The sequence below is a fragment of the Carcharhinus amblyrhynchos genome, chromosome 20 (genome assembly GCF_965287045.1).
Source record: "Carcharhinus amblyrhynchos chromosome 20, sCarAmb.v2.hapA, whole genome shotgun sequence".
Lineage (NCBI taxonomy): Eukaryota > Metazoa > Chordata > Chondrichthyes > Carcharhiniformes > Carcharhinidae > Carcharhinus > Carcharhinus amblyrhynchos.
In genome coordinates, this window is record NC_137343.1 from 47,440,357 (window position 1) to 47,462,763 (window position 22,407).

Below are 22,407 nucleotides of genomic sequence, written 5' to 3' on the forward strand. Positions count from 1 at the left end.
TTGGGAGGAATTCCAACAAAGATGTGTAGGGCGGAAGACAGAAGAAGTGTTAATGGCAGTGTGAAGGACTACGGGAGCTGCTGATTGTGACAGAAAGATAAGATAGCAGCACGTGTTTTTAGGAGAACAAAAGTCAGTGCACAATGAAAGCAAAACTTAAGTACAAGTGACAGGTGGTCCAGTGGGGGGAAGGCGGGCGTTGGTGGGTTTGTGTTGGGACAAAAAAATGTTTGGATTTTAAAATAGGGTCAAGATGGAAGAGAAAGGTCATTGTTAAATTTATGGAATACAATATGGAGTCCTGACGGCTGTGACATGCCTAATTGGATGATGAGGTGGCGAATTTTCCCAGTCTGCTTGCCACAGGAATCAGAGTGATTGAGGGGGGGATCGTAGAAAGTTCCATTGACCTTGGGCGGGATTTTCTGGTTTCAGGGCGAACTTGGTCGGAAAATCTCGCCCAAGGTGTTGCTGCTTCAGTTTGCACTGGGCTTCACTGGAATATTGCAACAGGCCAAGGATGGACATGTGGGCATGAGAACAAGATGGTGAGTTGAAATGACAAGAAACAGCAAGTTTAGGGTCCTGCTTGTGGGCTGAGTGAAGGTGTTTCTTAAAACGGAAAGGCTTGTTGATTGGCTTGCTCTGAGCAATGCTGCAGTGTGCCACACATTCAGAGATGTAACTGGGTCTTGTGCACAGTTTGCTATTCAACAGCCAGCCCCTGGCATTAAGTACGACAATCTTCATTGTCAGGTACAGAATGCCCACCAATGTCCTTCGAATTGTCGCCTAACAAGACACAGCAACTCCAGAATAAAGTAGAATAGACTGAAGTTGCTCTTGTCCATATGCAGCAAGACCTGGATAATATCCGGACTTGGGCTGATAAGTGGCAAATAACATTCGCGCCACACAAATGCCAGGCAATGACTATCACCAATAAGGGAGAATCTAACCATCTCTCCTTGATATTCAATTCCATTGCTATTGCTGAATTCTCCAATGTCAACATCCTGGGCTTCCCATTCACCAGAAATTAAGCTGGAACAGCCATATTAATACAGAGGCTACAAGAGCAGGTCAGAGGTTGGGAATCAAATAACTCATCACCTGTCACCCTAAAGCTTGACCATCATTTGCGAGTCACAAGTCAGGCGTGTGATGGAATACTCTCCACTTGGCTGGATATGTGCAGCCTTAACAACACATAAGAAATTTGACACCATCCGGGTAAGGCAGCCCACTTGATCTGCATCCTGTCCACCACTTTCAACATTCACTCTTTCCACCACCGATGCACAGTGGCAGCAGTGTGTCCATCTACAAAATCTACTGCTCCTTCGTCCCATACCTTCCAAACATGTGACTTCTACCACATAGAAGAGCAAGGGCAGCAGGCAGATGGGAACATCTTCAGGTTCACCTCCAAGCCACTCACCATCCTGGTTTGGAAATATATTGGCCATTCTTTCACTGTTGCTGGATCAAAATCCTGGAGCTCCCTCCCTAACAGCACTATGGATGTACCTACAGTACATGGACTGCAGTGGGACAAGAAAGCAGCTCACCACCACCTTCACAAGGGCAATTAGGGATGGGTAATAAATGCTGGTCTAGCCAGCGATGCCCACGACCCGAGAATGAATAAACAGAAGTTTAAAAAATTAGCATACAAATATATTTATCAAGTAGTCATGATGATGAGCACAGAATGAGTTAGATATATGCTGAGGGGTTTAATATCCTTCACTGGTGTGTTCTTAATGCATTGAAAATTAATCTTCACTGCATTAAAATGGTGCAGAAATGAATTTTCACTGAACACATTAACCTGTGTGTTACCAGTGAAAATTAATCCCTCGGTATCAATGTGTTTTATCATAAATTAATTAGGAGTGAACTCTTAACCTTCATGGATTTCAAATATTAAATAGAATAAATTATACAGAAATTGGTTTTAAAATTCTATTAAATATGAAGACTCTTCGCTTTGGGGGGAGACCAGTATTTAGAGAGTATTTAGGATAAGGGAGTCATAATCGCTCCAGCAGAAAATCCAGGGGATATTTATCAGTAAAAATGTGCAATCTGTGACCAGATGAAATAGCTTCAGCAAATAGATGTAGATGTATTTAAGAGGAAGCTAGATGAGCACATGAGGGAAAATGAAATAATAGGATAGGCTGATGAAGTGGGCAGAGTCTTGTGTGGACCATAAAAAGATGCATTGACTCTCTAGGCTGTCGATTCCGAGAGGGAGGGATTGGGTGTGTAGGCAATGTTTTATCATTTAATCAACCTTCGGATCATCAAAGGCTGCCTCCGAGGTGTGCACGTGCACACTTCCAGCAGTAAATTCACCAAGTGCCATTCTGGGAAAGAGGTCTGTGCACACGTAATGACCGCTGAAAGTGCAGAGCCGGTAGATTGTGATGTTAATGAGTGTGTAATGCTGAGCTGGTGCCAACACTGACATCTGTGAACATTGAAATCCAACCTACAACTTCCCTTAACCTTCCGCAGCTGAATATAATTCCAAACATTCTGAAGGACACCCACCGGTGATGCTTAAAGGGATCATCGATTCCTTTCAGGTTACTCGGTGGATTAATTCCTTCTGGCTGCTGCTGCAATCCTCAGCATTCCTGGAGCTTGGTTAAAGTTTGAATAGTCTGCGGAGTGTGCTCTGGCTGCTGCTGAAGCACTTTACCAGGTGCTTGTCAAGGCTTGCACAGAAACAGGTAGCTTCCAGGCACGAGTGGTCTGGTCAGGATTCCTCTTGGAACTGAGCATGACTGAGGGCATGAAGAGAGGCCACACAACACAGGACATGCCGCTGGAAGAGGGGGTAGGGTGAGGCTCTCAGTCAGAGACAATATCTTGGTCTTTTGGGAGCAATTCACTTTCCTCAACCTCAGCGATGACCAACACGAGAGAAGTCTGAAATCTGCTAACTGCTGTAGCCAGAACTCCAATCTCGAAGCAGGTCAAGATCAAGGCAAAATACTGCGGATGCTGAATCTGAAACAAAGACAGAAAATGCTGCAGAATCTCAGTATCTGTGGAGAGAGAATAAAGCCAACGTTTCGAGTCTGGGTGACCCTTCATCAGGACAAGGACATCATTGCTCCTGGCTGTCATGCTGACCTTGACTCTCAACTTTGATACGTTTGCCTCCTTCCAGGCTACACCTACAGTTTTCAGTCTACTGCTGAATATAGTGGAGGGGAAATGGTGACATACTGGATTAGTAATCCAGAGACCCAGACTAATACTCTGGGGACCTGGGTTCAAATCCCACCAGGACAGCTGGTGGATTTTGAATTTACTGAATAAATCTGGAATATGACATTTGTCTCAATAACAACGACCAATGAACAATCATTAATTGTTCTGGAAAACCCACTGGTTCACTCAGAGTGGAAATCTGCTCTCTGGCTTACATGTGACTCCAGACCCCCAGTAATGTGGTATTCTCTGAGGAGACAGCAGTCAGGCTGAGAGAGTGAATCTGAGTGGCCCTGGGTGTATCAGACCCAGTTCAGACTGCAGCAGCACAGCCTGGGCTCCAGCAATCACGGCTGGCTGGCTGGCACCAACAACGGGGCACCAGTTGTAAGGATGAGAGTATAAAAGCTGTCACCCTGGGAGATGTCATCAGGTTTGTACTCCAGGAGCCTCTGGCAAACTCCCAGGTCCCAGGTCAGAGCTTCACACCTCTTTGAACATTGGCATCCAGAGCCAGGAGGGTGGCAGTCTAAGCTTGTATGACTTGAATTGGAGCCTCTGCTGCAATGCTCACCCCTTTGGTGATGGCAGCATTTGCTACAAAGGAAGCTGAGATATTGGCCATCAGAAGCAGCACCATGCTGGGTTGCTGCAGTGTGCTGGCTGCCAGGTTAGTACTGCCTGCTAATCTGTATGATTGCTGTGTGCAGTAAGTGCTACACATGCTGTTGAGTGACTGCACACCTCAGCAGGAGGCTCAGCTCTCCTTGAGGGCACCTGCATCTCTTAAAGTGGAGGCGCATCCTGGCTGCAGCAGGTGCTGGGATTGTGTGGGAAGAGAGTCTGGACAGGAAGAAGAACGAATTTGGTGCAGCAGGGAGAGATGGTGCTCTAATTTCACTGACAAGGCACTAGAAGCCTTGTGGAGGGGGGGTAAAGATGTGATCTATCCACAGGGGAAAAGTGCTCCAGACACCCTGCACTCTCCCTCTGCCATAACCCTAGCCTTTGCCTTACAGATACTGAAAAATTGCATCCTGGCCTGATGGTGATAGAGGAGCAGGAGATGGAAGAACAGGGAGAGAGTGATGAAGAGGAAACTCTGGGCCCGGTTTTAACATTTTGATTCTAAGTGCTGAATCTGGGCGCAATTCAGATCCGACTTGGAAACCTGCTCTCAGGCGCCCCCATATGCAATCAGCGGGTCTTATTGCACCCGAAACACTACAGCTCCGACCACAGCTTTGAACTTTGCATGCGCAGTGAAAAAAATTTGGAAAACACACCCCTGTTACATTGCTCCCAGGCCCCAAAAAGCGGATAATGAGGCACGAGGTGAAAAGCAGGACATCACCCCACTCCCACAACATAACTTATCCACCCAGTGCACCCCCCTCCCCCCCCACTACCCAGACCGATCGCAACCACCTGCCCCACTTCTCCCCCCATTGATCGCCTGAAGAGTGGCAGCGGTCCCCCCTACACCCCCCACCAGAGAAACATTTGGCCTCTCTCCTCCCTTCACCCTACCAGAGAAGGATCAGGCCCTCTCTCCTCCCCCTCCGCCACTCCCCCACCAGAGAATAATCTCACATACTCCGCTACCAGCTCCATTTACAGTCACAGTACTGGAGAATCCCAGCCGTGGGCGAGGCCGGAGAATCCCAGCCGCGGGCGAGGCCGGAGAATCCAGCCATTTTTTTCTTCCCATTGGCTTCTTAGCATGTGTGGAAGATGTCCTGCTCCCCCTGGGACATTGACCCTCTGTTCCACCCCTTTCCCCAAGGCCTCCAGTGAAAACCTGGCGACACTCTCTATCATGTTCCATCATTCTTTAAACTTTGATGGCACCAATTCAGATCACAAAATATTTCCAACAACTATTCCAGGCACTCTCGCCTCCCCTTTAAGAGGTACAAGCTGTCATTAAGCAGCACTTAGGTTATTGGTTCCCCTGCTGCTGTGTGAAACCAATTCAGTTTGTGCTGGTTGTATGTGGCAATCATCTAAAGTGGTGAATTTAACATGCTGGCTTCATCACAATGAATGGCTGCAGATTAATCATGTACTCTGTTTTATGTAGTTAGGAAATTACTCTGCCTATAATAATTGTGTTTAAGATTCCAGTCTGATATACAGGAACACGTATGCTTTGTTGACCACGTCTTGTGTTTTCTTTGTCATTCAGTGTGGCTTTAGAAGGGAAGAATAAAGTTTGCAATGAGGAGGTGATTCCCATCCTGGTGGAGTTGCTAAGTGATTCAGACCCTGAGGTCAGGGCTGCAGCAGCTGGAGCGTTAATGTTTGCCACCATCACCACACAAGGTCAGTGACTGACAGTCGTTGGAGGTTAATTTGATGGACAGGTACAGACAGGTGCTGATTCGGTGCTGTAATAATACAACATGCCTATTTGAAAGTCTGACTTTAACACCCAGTTTTGGGCCCAATTGCTGATGACTGGAATTTGAATTTACCTGGAGGTGCTGAGCAGACACCTGCAGGTTTTACCATTCAAGCTGTGATTAGATACAAGTTTTGTGACGCAGAGAATCTGAGTTACACACCCACTCTCACTGAATGTATGGAGTGTCCTGGCTAACTCTCAATATGGGGAGGTGATGGCCTCGTGGTATTATCGCTAGACTATTAATTCAGAAACTCTGCTAATGTTCTGGAGACCCAGGTTTGAATCTTGCCATGACAGGTGGTGGAATTTGAATTCAATAAAAAAAATCTGGAATTAAGAATCTACTGATGATCATGAAACCATTGTTGGAAAAATCCATCTGGTTCACTAATGTCCTTTAGGGAAGGAAATCTGCCGTCCTTACCCGGTCTGGCCTACATGTGACTCCAGAGTCCAGTAACATGGTTGACTCTCAACAGCCCTCTGGGCAATAAATGTTAGCCAGCCAGCAACACCCATGTCCTATGAATGAATTAAAAAAACTTTAAGTTTCATCAGGGACCAAGGAGGAGGGTACATAGGTTTTTCACACATTACACCAGTGGTCTGGTGGAGGAGATGCAGGGGATGGATGTCCTGTACATAAGGACTGAGGGGAGACAGGGGTCTACTGCTTCCTTCTGTTCCTCTCCTCTGCAGCAGCTGGGTTGCTCCATCTGGCCTCTTGCCCTCTTCCAATTCCTCATACAGACCAAGGGGGTGAAGATGCTCACAATTGAAAACTCCCTTTCTCCTGCTGTCTTTTATAAGTTGGCATGGTGGCACAGTGGTTAGCACTGCTGCCTCACAGTGCCCGGAGCACAGGTTCAATTCCGGCCTTGGATGACTGTCTGTGTGGAGTTTGCATGTACTTCCTGTGTGTTCCCTCCAGGTGCTCTGGTTTCCTCCCACAGTAAAAAGTCTGACAACACCAGGTTTTAGTCCAACCTATTTATTTGATAATATACTCGCAAGCTTTCGGGTTAGCCCCTTCGTCAGGTGAATGGAGAGTTCTCCATTCACCAGAACTCTCCATTCACCTGACGAAGGGGCTAACCCGAAAGCTTGCGAGTATATTATCAAATAAATAGGTTGGACTAAAACCTGGTGTTGTCAGACTTTTTACTGTGTTTACACCAGTCCAACGCCGGCATACCCACATCATTCCTCCCACAGTCCAAAGATGTGCGGGTTAGGCAGATTGGCCTTGGAAAATTTTCCCTTAGTGTCAGGGGGACTAGTAGGGTAGATATATGGGGTTACGGGGATACAGTCTGGGTGGGATTGTGGTCGGTGCAGGCTCAATGGGCCAAATGGCCTCCTTCTACACTGTAGGGATTCTATGATTCTTATCCAATAGCTACAGTGACACAGCAACTTAATGAACTAGTCAGGAAATTTCCAGAATGAAAGCTGTTGAATTGTTGGGAAAGTCTTGATAAAATGCCCCAGAAAGTCTCCGATGTGTTCCAAAAGTCCTCTTCAAACCAGCAGCAGCAAGTGTGAACAATATGAACTGTTTACTTACAGTCAGCTGGCCAGAGAGGAACACCTGACCAACACATTTTCTTAATGAACCTCCAGTTACTTTACCAAGATGGCTGAAATTGAGGGGTAGGGAGGGCAGCGTAAGATCACCATTCTGACCACCATTTAGATCCTTTAGCACCTAAAGCATCCAGGGAAAATTGATGCCCAACTTGTCCACCAATGCAGACTGAACTGGGAAACACATCAAACTCACTAGTCTGCAGCTGCGCTCCTGGGCTGGATTGAACTGAGTGCTGGAGATTACAAGAGATAGGAGCAGGAAGCCATTTGGCCCATCAAACCCGCTTTGTCATTCAGTAAGACTGATCCAATTGTGTCCTTAAGTGCATTCTTTTGCCTGCCCTGCCCCACAATCCTTAATGTCCAAGTGAACTAGACTTCTGCCTGATTTAACTTTGAATATATTCAATGCCCCAGCCTCCATTGTGCTCTTGGGAAGAGAATTCCAAACAATAACGACCCTCTAAAAGAAGAAACTCCTCCTCATCTCTGTCTTGAATGGGAGACCCTTTATTCTGAAATGAGTTCCAGATTCCCTAACGAGGGGAACATCCTCTCAGCATCTTCCCCATTGAGCTTCTCGGAATGTCAAATAACAGCAAAATACGGCTGGTGCTGCAAACTGAAATGAAATCAGGAGAGGGAACCAGAGTTAACGTTTTGAGTCAAAAATTCAACAAAAAAACTCAAAGCTCTGAAGACCAGAAGAAATAGGCCATTCGGCCCCTTAAGCCTCCTTCAGCATTCAATAGGATCATGGCTGATCAGACATTCCCAAGCACAAACATGGAGGCTGACCCTCCGGTGCAGGACTGAGGGAGTGCTACACTGCCGAAGGTGCTGCCTTTCAGATGAGATGTTAAACCAATGCCCCACTTGCTTGCTTGGATGGGTTTAAAAGATCGCATGGCTCAATTTCAGAGTTATCGCTGGTGTCCTGACCAGTGTTCATCCCTCGATCAACATCTCAAAGAAACAGATTGTCAGTTCATTCAGTGGCATGGTGACACAGTGGTTAGCAATGCTGCCTCAGAGCGCCAGGGACCTGGGTTCGATTCCTGACAGGGAGTCTGCACGTTCTCCCCGTGTCTGCGTAGGATTCCTCTGGGTGCTCCAGTTTCCTCCTATAGTCCGAAAGAAGTGCTGTTTAGGTGCATTGGCCATGCTAAATTTTCCCTCAGTGTACCCAATCAGGTGCTGGAATGTGGCGACTAGGGGATTTTCACAGTAACTTCATTGCAGTGTTAATGTAAGCCTACATGTGACACTAATAAATAAAATAATATGGAACTGCTTTTGTGACAGTTTGCAGAGCAGAAATTAGCTGCCATATTTCCTACATTACAACTGCAACTACACTCCAAGAAAAGTCCGTCATTGGCTATAAATGCTCTGAGATATCCGGCAGTGGTGAAAAGTCTTTCTTTTTTAAATACATGAATTTAAGTTGTTGTTGTTGACCTGTATTGGCAGCAAATAATTACAATGAAGTTAATGGATGGAAAATCACAGGTTGGGAGTGTTTAGTTTTCCAATATTTGATTGTGGTCCATGCAGGGAGTAGTGCACTGTTCTGGAAACATGCAATGGAACTGCCATTTCCACACCACCCCCCCATCCTCCCCCAATCCCCTCCCCACCCCCACCTCACATGGGCCACCCATCTCCTCCTCCCCTCCCCTGTCCTCACCTTGTTAGGGACCAAATTTTAATTGTAGAGTCAGTGAGCGTTCCGGACTGTACCCAAGTTGAGGTGTAGGAACAAACTGTTCCTCCTTTTATTCGGAGTGGCTTTTAGTGTAATCAGAAAGAGTGGATAGGGGAAAACTGTTCCCAATGGTGGAAGAATTGAAAACAAGAGGACATAGATTTAAATGAATTGGCAAAAGGAGCAATGACAGCATGAAGAAAATCTTTTCCATGCAGCTTGTTTGGATTGGGATTCGCTGTCTGAGTGTGGCCAAGGCAGATTCATAGAATTGCTACATTGTAGAAGGAGACCACCTCCCCCTCCCACCATCCCTTAACCCTGCACATTCAGCATGGCCAATCCACCTAACCCACACGTCTTTAGACTGTAGGAGGAAACCCACGCAGACACATAGGGAGAATGTGCAAACTCCACACAGACTGTGCCCCAAGGCTGGAGTTGAACCTGAGTCCCTGGCGCTGTGAAGCAGCAGTGCTAACCCACAGGCAATCAAGGGGGAATTAGATTAATATCTGAAAAGTCAGAATGTGCAGGGCCACAGGGAGAAGGTGGGAGTGGCACAAGGTAAATTGCTCCTGTGGACAGCCAGCACACATGGCCTCCTTCTATGCTGTGACTCTGCAAAGTGAACAGGGAGGGATGTTTCCTCAGAAGGAACTCTTCAAATGCAGACAATAAAAATGTAAGAAAACTTACTCCAACTTATAAATCAAAGAAAGGGTTTCATAAAGAAACTTCATTACTCTAAATTTGGGGCCTCACCCTGGACCACTCCAAGCTCCCCACAATCCCCAACAGGTTCTTATTTATAGTGAGTCTGCTGGTCAGTTGACCATTACATCTTTCTGTAATTGGTTCCATGGTTTACTGGGTCAGCTGACCTTTAAAGCTTGTTACCATTGGTCAAATTACATTTGATACAAGGTTGTCACCGGTTACATTCTAACAAGGACTACTTCCTACCGTTTACTGGCACAGTGTCACAGTGGGTAGCACTGTTGCCTCACAGCGCCAGAGACCCGGGTTCAATTCTGGCCTTAGGTGACTATATGGAGTTTGCATGTTCTGTCCATGTCTGCGTGGGTTTCCTCCAGGTGCTCTAGTTTCCTTCCACAGTCCAAAGATGTGCAGATTAGGTTGATTGGCCATGCTAAATTGATCCTTGGTCCCAAGATGTATAGGTTAGAGGGATTAGCAAGCTAAATATGTGGGGTTACGGGGATAGGGGCTAGTGGGATTGCCTTCTACAGTGTGGGGATTTTATGATTCTATGACTTCTCTCTTACTGAACGATATCTTAAACCATACGAGCCCCAAACTCTCAACTCCCTGTCATGAAATAGGGAGGATTGGGATCAGTGGCTGACAGTGTTTGCAATCTGGTGAAGTAGTTTGTTCTTCTGGGAGCCATTAATGTGCTCTTTATATCCTCAAAATCTGCAGTGTGATGGCTGGGTGAATGGATTGCACAGTAAGAAGTCTCACAACACCAGGTTAAAGTCCAACAGGTTTATTTGGTAGTAAACGCCACTAGCTTTCGGGGTTTGCCCCTTCATCAGGTGAGTGGGAGTTCTGATCACAAACAGAGCATGTAAAGGCACACACTCAGTTTACAGAATACTGATTAGAACGCGAGTCTTTACAGCTAATCAAGTCTTAAAGGTGCAGACAATGTGAGCGGAGAGAGCATTAAGCATAGGTTAAAGAGATGTGTATTGTCTCCAGACAGGACAGCAAGTGAGATGTTGCAAGCCCAGGCAAGTCATGGGGATTACAAATAGTGCGACATGAACCCAAGATACCAGTTGAGGCCGTCCTCATGTGTGCAGAACTTGACTATCAGTTTCTGCTCAGTGGCTCTACGCTGTCGTATGTCATAAACGTTCTCCAAGGCGGCTTTCACGACATACAACAGCACAGAATGTGTCCAGATCATAGAGGTTTACAGAATGGAAACAGGTCTTTTGGTCCAACTTATCCATGCCGCACAGTTTTTACCACTAAGCTAGTCCCAATTGTCCGCATTTGGCCCATATCCCTCTATATGCATCTTACCCATATAACTGTCTAAATGCTTTTTGAAAGACAAAATTGTACCCACCTCTACTACTAGCTCTGGCAACTTGTTCCAGACACTCACCACTTTCTGTATGAAAAAATTGCCCTTCTGGGCCCTTTTTTATCTCTACCCTCTCACTTTAAACCTATGCCCTCTCGTTTTAGATTCCCCTACCTTTGGGAAAAGATGTTGGCTATCTAGCTGATCTGTGCCCCTCATTATTTTATAGACCTCCATAAGATCACCCCTAAGCCTCCTATGCTCCAGGGAATAAAGTCCCTGTCTATCCAGCCTCTCCTTATAACTCAAACCATCAAGTCCCAGTAACACCCTAGTAAATCACTTCTGCACTCTTTCTAATTTAATATCCTTTCTATAATAGGGTGACCAGAGCTGTACACAGAATTCCAAGTGTGGCCTTACCAATGTCTTGTATAACTTCAACAAGACATTCCAACTCCTGTATTCAATGTTCTGACCAATGAAACCAAGCACGCTGAATGCCTTCTTCACCACTCTGTCCACCTGTGACTCCACTTTCAAGAAGCTATGAACCTGTACCCCGAGATCTCTTTGCTCTGTAACTCTCCCCATAACCCAATGACAAATTCCAATGCAGTGAATCTAGATAGTGACCAAAACTGTACACAATAAAACTGTACACCTGTGGAGATTCATCCACTCCAGCAAAAAGCGAGAGCCCTCTGCTTCTGACTGTCCTCATCAGTTTCAAAGTGGTTGTAAGTGGTGGCCCTGGCAAACATGGCACCGGCCACGTGTGGGCAGGAGATTGTGAAGTCCTGCAGGTGCCACCATGAAAATACCTGCAAAGAGCTAGAGGTGAAAATATTGCAGCTTATGGTGGCCTTGACAGCCATTGGAACGTATGATCAGCTAGTCCACAAGGAGAAGGCCCTGTGCCGCAAGGCTGCAGATATCACCACACGCTGCTGGGAAGGCCTGGGTCTGCTGAGGGCCAGGCATGTCGAGAAAGCTGATTGCCTGCCCTTATATGCTGTGTTATCTCCTCCTCCTGGTTGGGCCCCTATACCTATCCCTTCTGCCTGTCAAGCAGTATGTGGTGAAGTTAAAGGCAGCTGCTATGGTTATTCCTGCTGCTATTGAGGTTGGGTTGCTTTTCAGTCGTGGCCCAAACCCCAGCTTCATAAACCGCCCCCATTCCTGTGGCAGAACTGGCAACAAGAAAAGCATACCATGAGGGAACACCCAAAATAGGTGAAATGACTTCAAACATTTTGGAATCACCAATGAAGCTCTGAAGACACACTCTCAGAGAATACTGTGTGAACATAGTCCCTCTACACAGACAGGAAAACAAGCCTTTCACACAGACAGAGAAACAAGCCTTTTACACAGACAGAGAAGCAGCTGTACAATTTTAGTCTTTAAAGAGTTTGTAGCCAGTCAGTATCTTAATGTAGTAATGTCAGTATCTTAATGGCTGCAGTATTTCTGTGTTGATGCTGGCAACTTTCACACAGTAAGAAGTCTGACAACACCAGGTGACAACACCAGACTTCTTACTGTGTTTACCCCAGTCCAACGCTGGCATCTCCACATCATAACTTTCACACGGCCCAGGAAGCCATTGACTGTTAAAGCCAGAATTCTATGTTGCCATATAGTGATTTGTCATCATGAGAGTTTTCCTGTGTAACTCAGGAACACCAGTTAAAAGCTGGAGGTGAATAGGTTCCTCTTGAGTCTGGGGTATGCCAACATTTTGGGGAGGTTGAATCCTTGCCTGCACCCAGACCTACACCTGTTTCTCAGTTTAAATTCTGCCCAGGGGACCCAACAAAAGTGAAGAAGCTGCCCGTGTGATCCCTGGGCAACTATACAAATGCACCCAAATTTCTGGTGAAAGCATTATCAGGTACAAAGGTTATGGGAGTCGTTTGAGATGCTGAAATTGAGCTTTAGCTTGTTATTTAGTCTTAAAACAGGTTTATTACCCATGAAAGAAATAGTCCAATTTTCATTGGATATAAGAATCTGGAGAGGTGTGAACCAGTCGCAAAAAATGCTGGAAAATCTCAGCCTAACAGCATCTGTGGAGAGAGAATAGAGTCAATATTTCAAGTCTGGATGACTCTTTGCCCAAACTCAAAACGTTGGCTCTATTCTATACAATATCACATTGTCTGCACCTTTAAGATTTGATTAGCTGTAAAGACTCACATTCCAATCAGTATTCTGTAAACAGTGTGTGTCTTTATATGCTTTGTTTGTGATCAGAACTCCCGCTCACCTGATGAAGGAGCAGCAAGCGCTCCGAAAGCTAGTGGCGTTTGTTACCAAATAAACCTGTTGGACTTTAACCTGGTGTTGTGAGACTTCTTACTCTATTCTCTCTCCACAGGTGGTGTCCGACCTGCTGAGATTTTCCAGCATTTTTTGTTTTTATTTCAGATTCCAGCACCGGCAGTAATTTGCTTTCATGTAAAACAATCACCTGTTTTACACTGTCTCACAAATCAATATCCACCCCTACCTCAAACTGAAATCTCCCCCCCACCCCCAAATGCATAAAATGCCTAAAAATTGTATCAAAACTAAAAAATTAATTTTAAATGAAAGAGTTAAACACAGATCCAACAGAATTAATTAAGGAAAGGATTCAAGATCATCAGGACAGGATAAAAAATACACACCGAAGCATAATTTAAAAGGATTTACAGTGTTTCATTAATTGGCTGTCACAGCCACATGCGAGAATAATCAAAAAGACTACTCACTGCTCCTTTCTTGATTATTTTATATTTTTGTACAGTCCAGAGAGTTAATTAACATCCAGTCAGTTATGTAACAAAGCAGGAGTTGCAAACTTTGAATGCTGGATTGGAAAACCAGGGCAGAGGTTGTGTTCAGAGAATGGAATCATGCACCCTTCAATGCTCTCTCCTTTCATTCGTGCCTGCGAGTGGCACGGTGGTGCAGTGGTTAACACTGGTACCTCACAACGACAAGGACCCGGATTCAATTCCCAGCTTGCGTCATTGTCTGTGTGGAGTTTGCACATTCTCCCCGTGTCTGCATGGGTTTCCTCCAGGTACTTTGGTTTCCTCCCACAGTCCAAAGATATGTGGGTAAGGTGGATTGGCCACGCTAAATTGCCCCTCAGTGTTAGGGGGATTAGCAGCGTAAATATATGGGGTTACAGGGATAGGACTAGGTAGGATTGTTAGCAGTGCAGGCTTGATGGGCCAAATGGCCTCATGCAGTGTAGGGATTTTATGATTCTGTGATCCTATGATATGTGAATGTTGCAATACTCAGACTGCTATTGTGATTTGATACTGCCTGATGTTAGCCAGAATGGGCCCTGGCTGTGTTAATCCAAGTGAAATTATAATTATTTACGACTGGAGGTTGTGACGGAGACTGGGAACAGGATCAGTACTGGAACCACTACTGTTCACAATTTATATTAGCGATTCAGACTTTGGAATCAGAAAACAATAGCCAGATTTCTACCTCCTCGCCCACCATGGAATCAGAGTGGGCGAGGGGTGGACAGCGGAAATGTCCACTGGCCTCGGGTGAGGATTTCCAATCTCACTCAAGCGAGGCCGTAAAATTCCACCCAATTTGTAAATTTGTGGATGACGCAACATTTTGTGTGTTGGGGGAGGAATAGTCAACACTGAGAATGTCTAAAACAAATGACAGGAGGTCATTCATAAACTTTAGAGTGGGCAAATTATTGGCAATTATTAAATAGCTAATTTATTAAATAATTAATGAGAATACCGTATGCAGTTTTAGCTGCCATATTATCAGGAAATAGGGACATTGGAGAGAGTGCAGAGATAATCTACAAGGATGATACCAGCAATCGTGGCTATAAACAGCAGGAAATGATTAACAGGCTGGGTCTCTTTTCTCCAGAAAGCGGGATGTGGCTTAATTGAGATCTTTACAACAATGAAAGGTTTTAATGGATTAGATACAATGGGGAAGAGCAAAACGAGAGACATCAATATCAGATAACCAGCCTGGAGCCCCACAGGGAATTCAAGTGAAACTTCTTTACCCAGAGAGTGGTGGGAAACTCGATACCACGGGGTGAATAATATTGATTCATTTGACAAACACATGAGGGGGGAGGGAATAACGGGTTACAATGGTAGGTTTAGATGAGGGAATACCGTAGAACCGTATAATACCAACAGTGCAGAAGGAGCCATTCAGCCCATCGAGCCTGCACCAACAACAACCCACCCAATCCCTATCAGCATAATCTCACCTATTTACCCTGCTAATCCCCCTGACACTAAGGGGCAATTTAGCATAGCCAATCAACCTAACCCGCACATCTTTGGACTGTGAGAGGAAATTGGAGCACCCGGAGGAAACCCACACAGATACAGGGAGAATGTGCAAACTCCATGCAAGACGGTGGCCCGATGCTGGAATTGAACCCTGATTGCTGGCGCTGTGAAGCAGCAGTGCTAACCACTGTGCCGCCCCATGGAAGTTGGCTCAAGTGAATCATGCATTGTTTTGAGACCAATGGACAGTTTCTGTGCCTGTTACTTGACATTGTTATAGCTGTGTTAGTGTAATGTTCCTCACACAAGAAGTCAGAAATCAACTTGAGTTAGCGCACTGATCATGCCTTTATTCACTAAAGTTGACTTTCTAACCACACTGTCACACTCGGACGTTCAGGCTTTTCTCCCCGCACCAAAATAAATCCAGATTACCTTGGGAGGAGATACAAAGAAAATTGGAACGTAATCTGATAGTGGCACAGTGGAATGCCCAAATATAGCATCATGGAGGGACAAGTGTTGGAGGCACGGGAATGTGAAAATTTAATCTGAGGCACCTCAAATTCACTCACCACCTTCCTAATATTCCCCCAGAGGCGGCGAGCAGACTTCCTGCAGATGTACAGCCAATCCAAGTTTGTAAAACGCCAATTAGCCCTTAAGTGTGAGCAGCAATGGAGTCTGATATACGATGGTGGTCCTGAGGTGGGTTCACCATCTGACGTACAAGAGAAGCTCCACATTGGTGCTTAGCATTGTGCCGACATTGCCTTCTCTGAGAAGGTGTTCAACTGAGCCAGAGATGCTGTGTTTGAGCAACTCAATCAACGGAAACACTGGAAACGCATCAAACACAATCACAAGAGAAATAAGGAAGAAGAAATAGAACTCCGTATTGCAAGGTGCTCTCCATCACTTGGAACCTTGCCCCTTCTGAAGGGCTCAGCATTACAGTGCCATCCGCCATAACTTTATCAGACTGTTGACAGATTATTTCAAGTCGACCCCTGAAAAACTGATTGTTACAAATGCTGAATTCATTTGTTGAAAAGGATTTATGAAAGATCCAATGCTCCCAGGCACCCAGCAGGGCATCAAAGGAGGTGTCATGGTAGCAGATCAGAGGGACTTTGGAGACCGCTGGCTATGGTACTTTCAGGGAGTTGCAAGAATCGTGTTCTAATAAAGAATAAACTTTCAGCCATTACTTCAAAAGTTTGAACATGAACAATGAAAATGTGTGCTGAAAATCAAGTGACTTTTCGAGCTCCAGACAGTCTTGAGTCTCAAACACATACCTAATAAGGGGCAGCACAGTGGTTAGCCACTGTTCAATTCCAGCCTCAGGTGACTGTGTGGAGTTTGCACATTCTCCCCGTGTCTGTGTGGGTTTCCTCCAGGAGCTCTGGCTTCCTCCCACACTCCAAAGATGTTCAGGTGGATTGGCCATGCTAAGTTGTCCCATAGTGTCAGGGGGTTGAGCTAGGGTAAGTAACTGGAGTTAACGGGATAGGGCTTGGGTGGGATTGTGGCCGTGCAGATTCGATGGGCCGAATGGCCTCCTTCTGCACTGAAGAGATTCTAAGATTCTAATGGACATTCACACTCATCAGGAGAATTCACCCCTCCTCTTGTTTAAGGATGGATCATCAACAAAAAGAACCTTCCAGACTGATGTTGACTCAGTGCTTTTTCCTGAAACCAATTCCAAAGGATGTTGTGAATTGAATGGGTTTTTTAAATATACCAGCTATCTAAAACTCTCAAGCTGTGAAAGCCACAATACAAAGTATACCATTGACTTAACCACCTTACTTATTTGGAAAAACACTTTGAATTTTGGAAGTCACATGATGAGAAAGCATATTATTTGCTTTTAAAATAACAGCAAGTAACAGCTCTGCAGAGACAGAGTTCCTGAAGGAATCAACTGAACCAGCTGCAGGTCATCGAAGCACCAGGGCAACAAACAGTAATATCTTCAAAAGGGGAGGAGAGTTTTCCCCAAACAGCCCCAGCTTTGGGTTGTCACACTGATGTGTCGAGTTCACGTAAAAACTGGAGTTAATCGTGCTGGTCTTTTCAGTTGAATCTCCCACGGTCTGAGCACTGCAGCGCGCACTAGTCAAATCACGCTGAAAATCAGGGGGCAGAGCCTATTCCTGCTGGAGAGGCCAGCAGCATAGTGCTGAGTGGGCCACTGCACACGCGCTGATCTGACAGTGCCGAGATCGGCACATGCGCAGTATCCCCCACTGCTGGCGTCCCAATCACTCCCAGCCAGTTGATGAAGGGACAGGCTGTCCCGAAAGCTTGCGGCTTTTGCTACAAATAAACCTGTTTGGACTTTAAACTGGTGTTGTGGGATTTCTTTCTGTTTTATCCCAGTCCAATGCCGGCATCTCCACATCATGACTCCCAATCACTGGCCAGCCCCCCGACCCCATATTGCTGGCCATGCGATCCCCCCACCACCCAATTGCTGGGCTCCCTGATGTGTCTGGGCCAGCCTCGATCTCCCCGCCTTCCTCCCACTCAGCAGTCTCCTCCCACCACCAGCAGTCCTGATCCCCCTGGAAGGCTGATTTCCACCCCCCCCACCCCCCACCAACCCAATGGCCAGCCCGATCACTGACCTCCCTCTCTCTCTCTGTCACCACTGAGTGCAGAGAGGCAGCAGGACCACTCATCCTCACCAACTTCCTGCCCAGAGGCCCTGCCCCTGATGGCCCCGCCCCCAATAGCCCTGCCACAGTAGGCCCCACCCCCTCTTTGGCACTGCCCAGTGAGCATTGTCACTTTGCCCCTTGGGCAGTCCAGGGCCAGGCTGGCACACGGGGGGCCTCCCCTCATGCCCCCACCCTCTGGGGGGGGTCCTCCATGACCTCCCTTCACTCAGCAGGATCGGGCCGCCAGCTCCCAGATAGTGGGGAGATATTGTGAACCCCCATTGAAGTGAAACACACCTTACGAGGGATGTGGGTGGGGTGGAATACTGGGCCCAAAGACTCCAGTCCCTGGCTCACTAATGACATTAAAATCAGCATCTGAATAATTTATTCAGCTCTGTGCCGATTTCTGGAAATCTGGAGATACGTGGAAGCCATGACCTTCAGCGGGAAGCCTGCTCCATGACCTCCGCTCGAGTCTCCCAGCCTGCAGTGCAGCAGCTGGGAGAATCATTCCCAGATTTTTTTCCGTGTGTGCGGTAATGACCAAGCCAGGTAATAGCTTCCGCAGTGACAAAATGGAGCCCTGAGCCCTCCACTGTATTTGGTCAGTGGGCAGTCCTGATGTGAGTCATAGACCATAGAATCATAGAACCCTACAGTCCAGAAAGAGGCCCTTCCACCCATCAAGTTTGCACCGACCACAATCCCACCCAGGCCCAACCCCCATATTGCTACACATTTTACCCGCAAATCCCTCTAACCTAAGCATCCTGGGACACACTAAGGAGCAATGTTAGCATGGCCAACCAACCTAACCCGCACATCTTTGAATCATTGATTGAGGTGTACCACAGCTGCAGTCCAGCCTGTCAGGCCCCATTTGTGCTGATTTGAGGACTGCCCAGTGTTGACATGACATGTTGAAGCCGGATGGACGGGCTGTGGGATCGTCTGGTGGGTATGCGGTTTTTAATGGTGACGTGTTGTTTCCATTCCTGCTGCCATAGGGTCTCTGCTATGATTCCTTGGCATGGTGGTCTTAGACACCTGGCTGGCATGATGGGACGTGCACAAGGGAGGTAGCTTGGTAAGGTCCTTCTGTAGCAGCAGGCTTGGGTTCTGTAAACCTTCTCCTAGAACCTTTTTCTTTGCAGTTTCTGTCCTTATGTGAGGGGGTTGGATGTTGTTCAGGATGTGGAGCCGGGAGAGTTGAGTTGATCGGACGGTACCCAAGATGTTGTGTTGAACTGAGTCTCTACAAAACATATATTGAACTCTTTCAAAAAGACTTTAAAAAATAAGCAGGCAATGACTTAAGATAGCTGTCACAAGTCACCTGATATTTGTAATTACCAGGTGACCAGTTTTCTAGATGGTTCCAGTGTGGAATACAATTAAAACATGCCCAGGCATTCTCATGGAATTTCACATTTGCTACGTCAAGAACCACTTCAAATGATTTACTGAAACTGCATTGGAATTCTTATGCACCTTTTTCAAGCAGATCAGAAAGTCTGCCGAAACAAGAGCTAGTTTGGAAGCTAATGACTGGGACAATAGGCTGTAGGTCAATAGCCTTTTCAGATATCAGTGAAGCAAATACCCTCTGAAATCATTATGGGGAAGGAGTTGATATGACTGCTGCAATCATTTTCTGAATCTCTTTTACTGCAGCATACAGGCTGCTAATGAACAGTCTGAGAAAAAACCTGTCAAAGGGGTAGTAATAATCCCCTTCTCGCCTTCTCTACCAAGTTAGGACTCTACCTCTGTTGAAAGATCCAACACAGAGATAGTGAATTTCCATTGAAAGGAAACTCAGGTGCAAAATTCATCAACTTCTGGAAATAATGGAATATGTTTTATAAATAAATTGTCTCCAATAATGCAGCTTTACACCAACTCCTTTAAAGTCGAGAAAAAAAATCTGCCATACCAACAGATACCAGAAAAGGATTTCTGACTGATCTCTTTTAGCCTTTAGTATTGGTTTTTCTAAATTTGGCTAGGAAAGCAACTACCTGCAGTGTAACTTGTTATTTTGCATGTGTGTGTGTGTGTGTGTGTGTGTGTGTTGCAAAGATATGGACTTATCTTTAAAATATTTTTATACCTTTATTTGGGTAAGTTTCTACTTCTGTTTTAAACTCAAGAAATTATGTCAGACTACTTCCTTTACAAACACCAAATTCACCAAAGACCCAAAGACAGCATTTTCCAAACCCATGACTACTTCCATCTAGACAACAAGGACAGCAGCTACATGGGAACACCACCACCTGCAAGTTCCCCTCCTAGCCACTCACCATCCTGACTTGGAAATATATCGCCTCGCCGTTCCTACACAGTCGCTGGGTCAAAATCCTGGAATTCCCTCCCTATCAGCATTGTGGGTCAACCCACAGCTTGTGGACTGCAGAGATTCAAGAAGGCAGCTCACTGCCACCTTCTCAAGGGCGAGCATAAATGCTGGTCAGCCAGCGACGCCCATATCCCACGATTGAATTTAAAAAAAGCAGCACATAAATTACTAAGCACAGACGTTGAGTAAACTTCATCATTACATACTCACAAAAAACCCATTATGGTCAGACTTGAGGTGGTAATAGGGGAGTCATTATTACCTCCTCCTCATGTGGCCATAATAGGGTTCACCTGAGAACCAACCTCTTGGAAATGTGACAAGAAGCCTCATAGCTTCATGAGAATCCTCTGCTTTGAGGTAGGCTGTGACATAGTGGTACTGTCGCTGGCCTAGTAATCCAGAGGCGGGGGTAATGCTATGGGGACCCGGGTTCAAATCCCACCACGGCAGATGGTAACCTTTGAATTCAATAAAAATCTGGAGTTAAAAGTCTAATTATCGCCATGAGACCACTGTCAATTGTTGTAAAAACCTATGTCATTCACTAATATACTTCAGGGAAGGAAATCTGCTGTCCTTAGCTGGTCTGACCAAGATGTGATTCCAGATCCACAGCAATGTGGGTGACTCTCAAATGCCCTCAAGGATAGGCAATAAATGCTGGTCCAGCCAGCAATGCCCGCATCCCATAAACAAATGAAAAAAAGACCTTCACCTAAACTTCTAAGAAAGGCCTCCCACAAAAGAGACTGAGATAAACAGTAACTGCATTGTTTTACTTTCATCTTTATCTAATCTTGGCATGTTTGAAAATTTGTGAGAAATGAGCGAGTGAGTCATCTTGCTCTTTTAACTATCAGGGACAAGTGTGCGATAATAAAAGCTTCCTATTGGCTTATTAGATTGGACAATCACTCTGAGCTAAGAAAATACACACCCCTTACATACAAATATATTGATCATAGACACAAAGCAAAAAACATAAATTCTGGGTGGGATTTTCTGGCCACACTCGCCTCAAGATCAGAAAATCCCACCCAAGGTCAATGGTTGTATCCTGCCCGCTACGATTTGTGTTGTGGGTGGGACAGGAAAATTCTGTCCTCTGTCTGTAAACACAGTAAGAAGTCTGACAACACCAGGTTTAAGTCCAACCGATTTATATGATAGTAAACTCACAAGCTTTCGAGGTTTGCCCCTTCATCAGATGAATGGAGAGTTTACCTGACGAAGAGGCAAACCTCGAAAGCTTGTGAGTTTACTATCAAATAAATTGGTTGGACTTAAACCTGGTGTTGTCAGAGTTCTTACTGTGTTTACCCCAGTCCAACGCTGGCATCTCCACATCTCTGTCTGTACACAAGGCTAACCAGGTCCAGCCTTGGCAGAAAGCATTTTAGTGCATAGGTTCCCTCTCCACACTCAAGGCCCTTCATTTATATTCAGAACCCCAAAGCTTTTCAGTAGCACCTCCATTTTGAAGCATCATCATGCTTTGCCACCCCCTTCAGCAACATGTAGCTTTCCCACTGGTGCTCCTGTATGGCCATCCCTACAGGCACTCCACTGAACTTCCTGCATTCATGTCCCACACGCCATCCTTAATTGGATGGCGAACGAAGGGACAGACAGTTAAATGACCGCTTCCTGAAACATTTCACTGCTGGGTGCTTGGAAACAAGTAGGGCCAGGAGTGCCAACTGGGCCCAATGTCTGAAAAACTTAAAAGTGGGGAAGATTCTGCCCAAAGTCCCGTGATGAGTTGGATGTTCAATTTGTCAGCCATGGGTAATCCATCGTAAACTTGACTTTGAGAGAAATAAAAAAAAACACGTGGTTTCCAGCCTTGAAAATTGACCCCAGAAGATGATGGAGCTGCGTCTCAACCCCTTGGTCCAATTACTGGACAGTTACTTTCTTCATAAACATAGCGTGTGGGCAGCATAAATCCCACTCAAAGTATGATACCATTGCAAGACTTTAAAGTTTATACCCTTTTATCTTAAATCCCTGAAGCATTAGGTGTGGAAAGTAGAAGCGCCATCATGACTTTCTGTTAAGATTTGAACTC

The 22,407-nt window shown here is 45.8% G+C and overlaps 1 protein-coding gene across 1 annotated transcript in view; it reads left to right on the forward strand.

Annotated features, from left to right (window-relative positions):
* rsph14 (radial spoke head 14 homolog) overlaps positions 1-22,407 on the forward strand; it is a 625,753-nt gene that overhangs the window by 602,351 nt on the left and 995 nt on the right. The window contains exon 5 of the mRNA XM_080208528.1: positions 5,420-5,556. Within this exon, the coding sequence (XP_080064654.1) occupies positions 5,420-5,556 (137 nt within the window). The remainder of the gene's footprint in view (positions 1-5,419; positions 5,557-22,407) is intronic.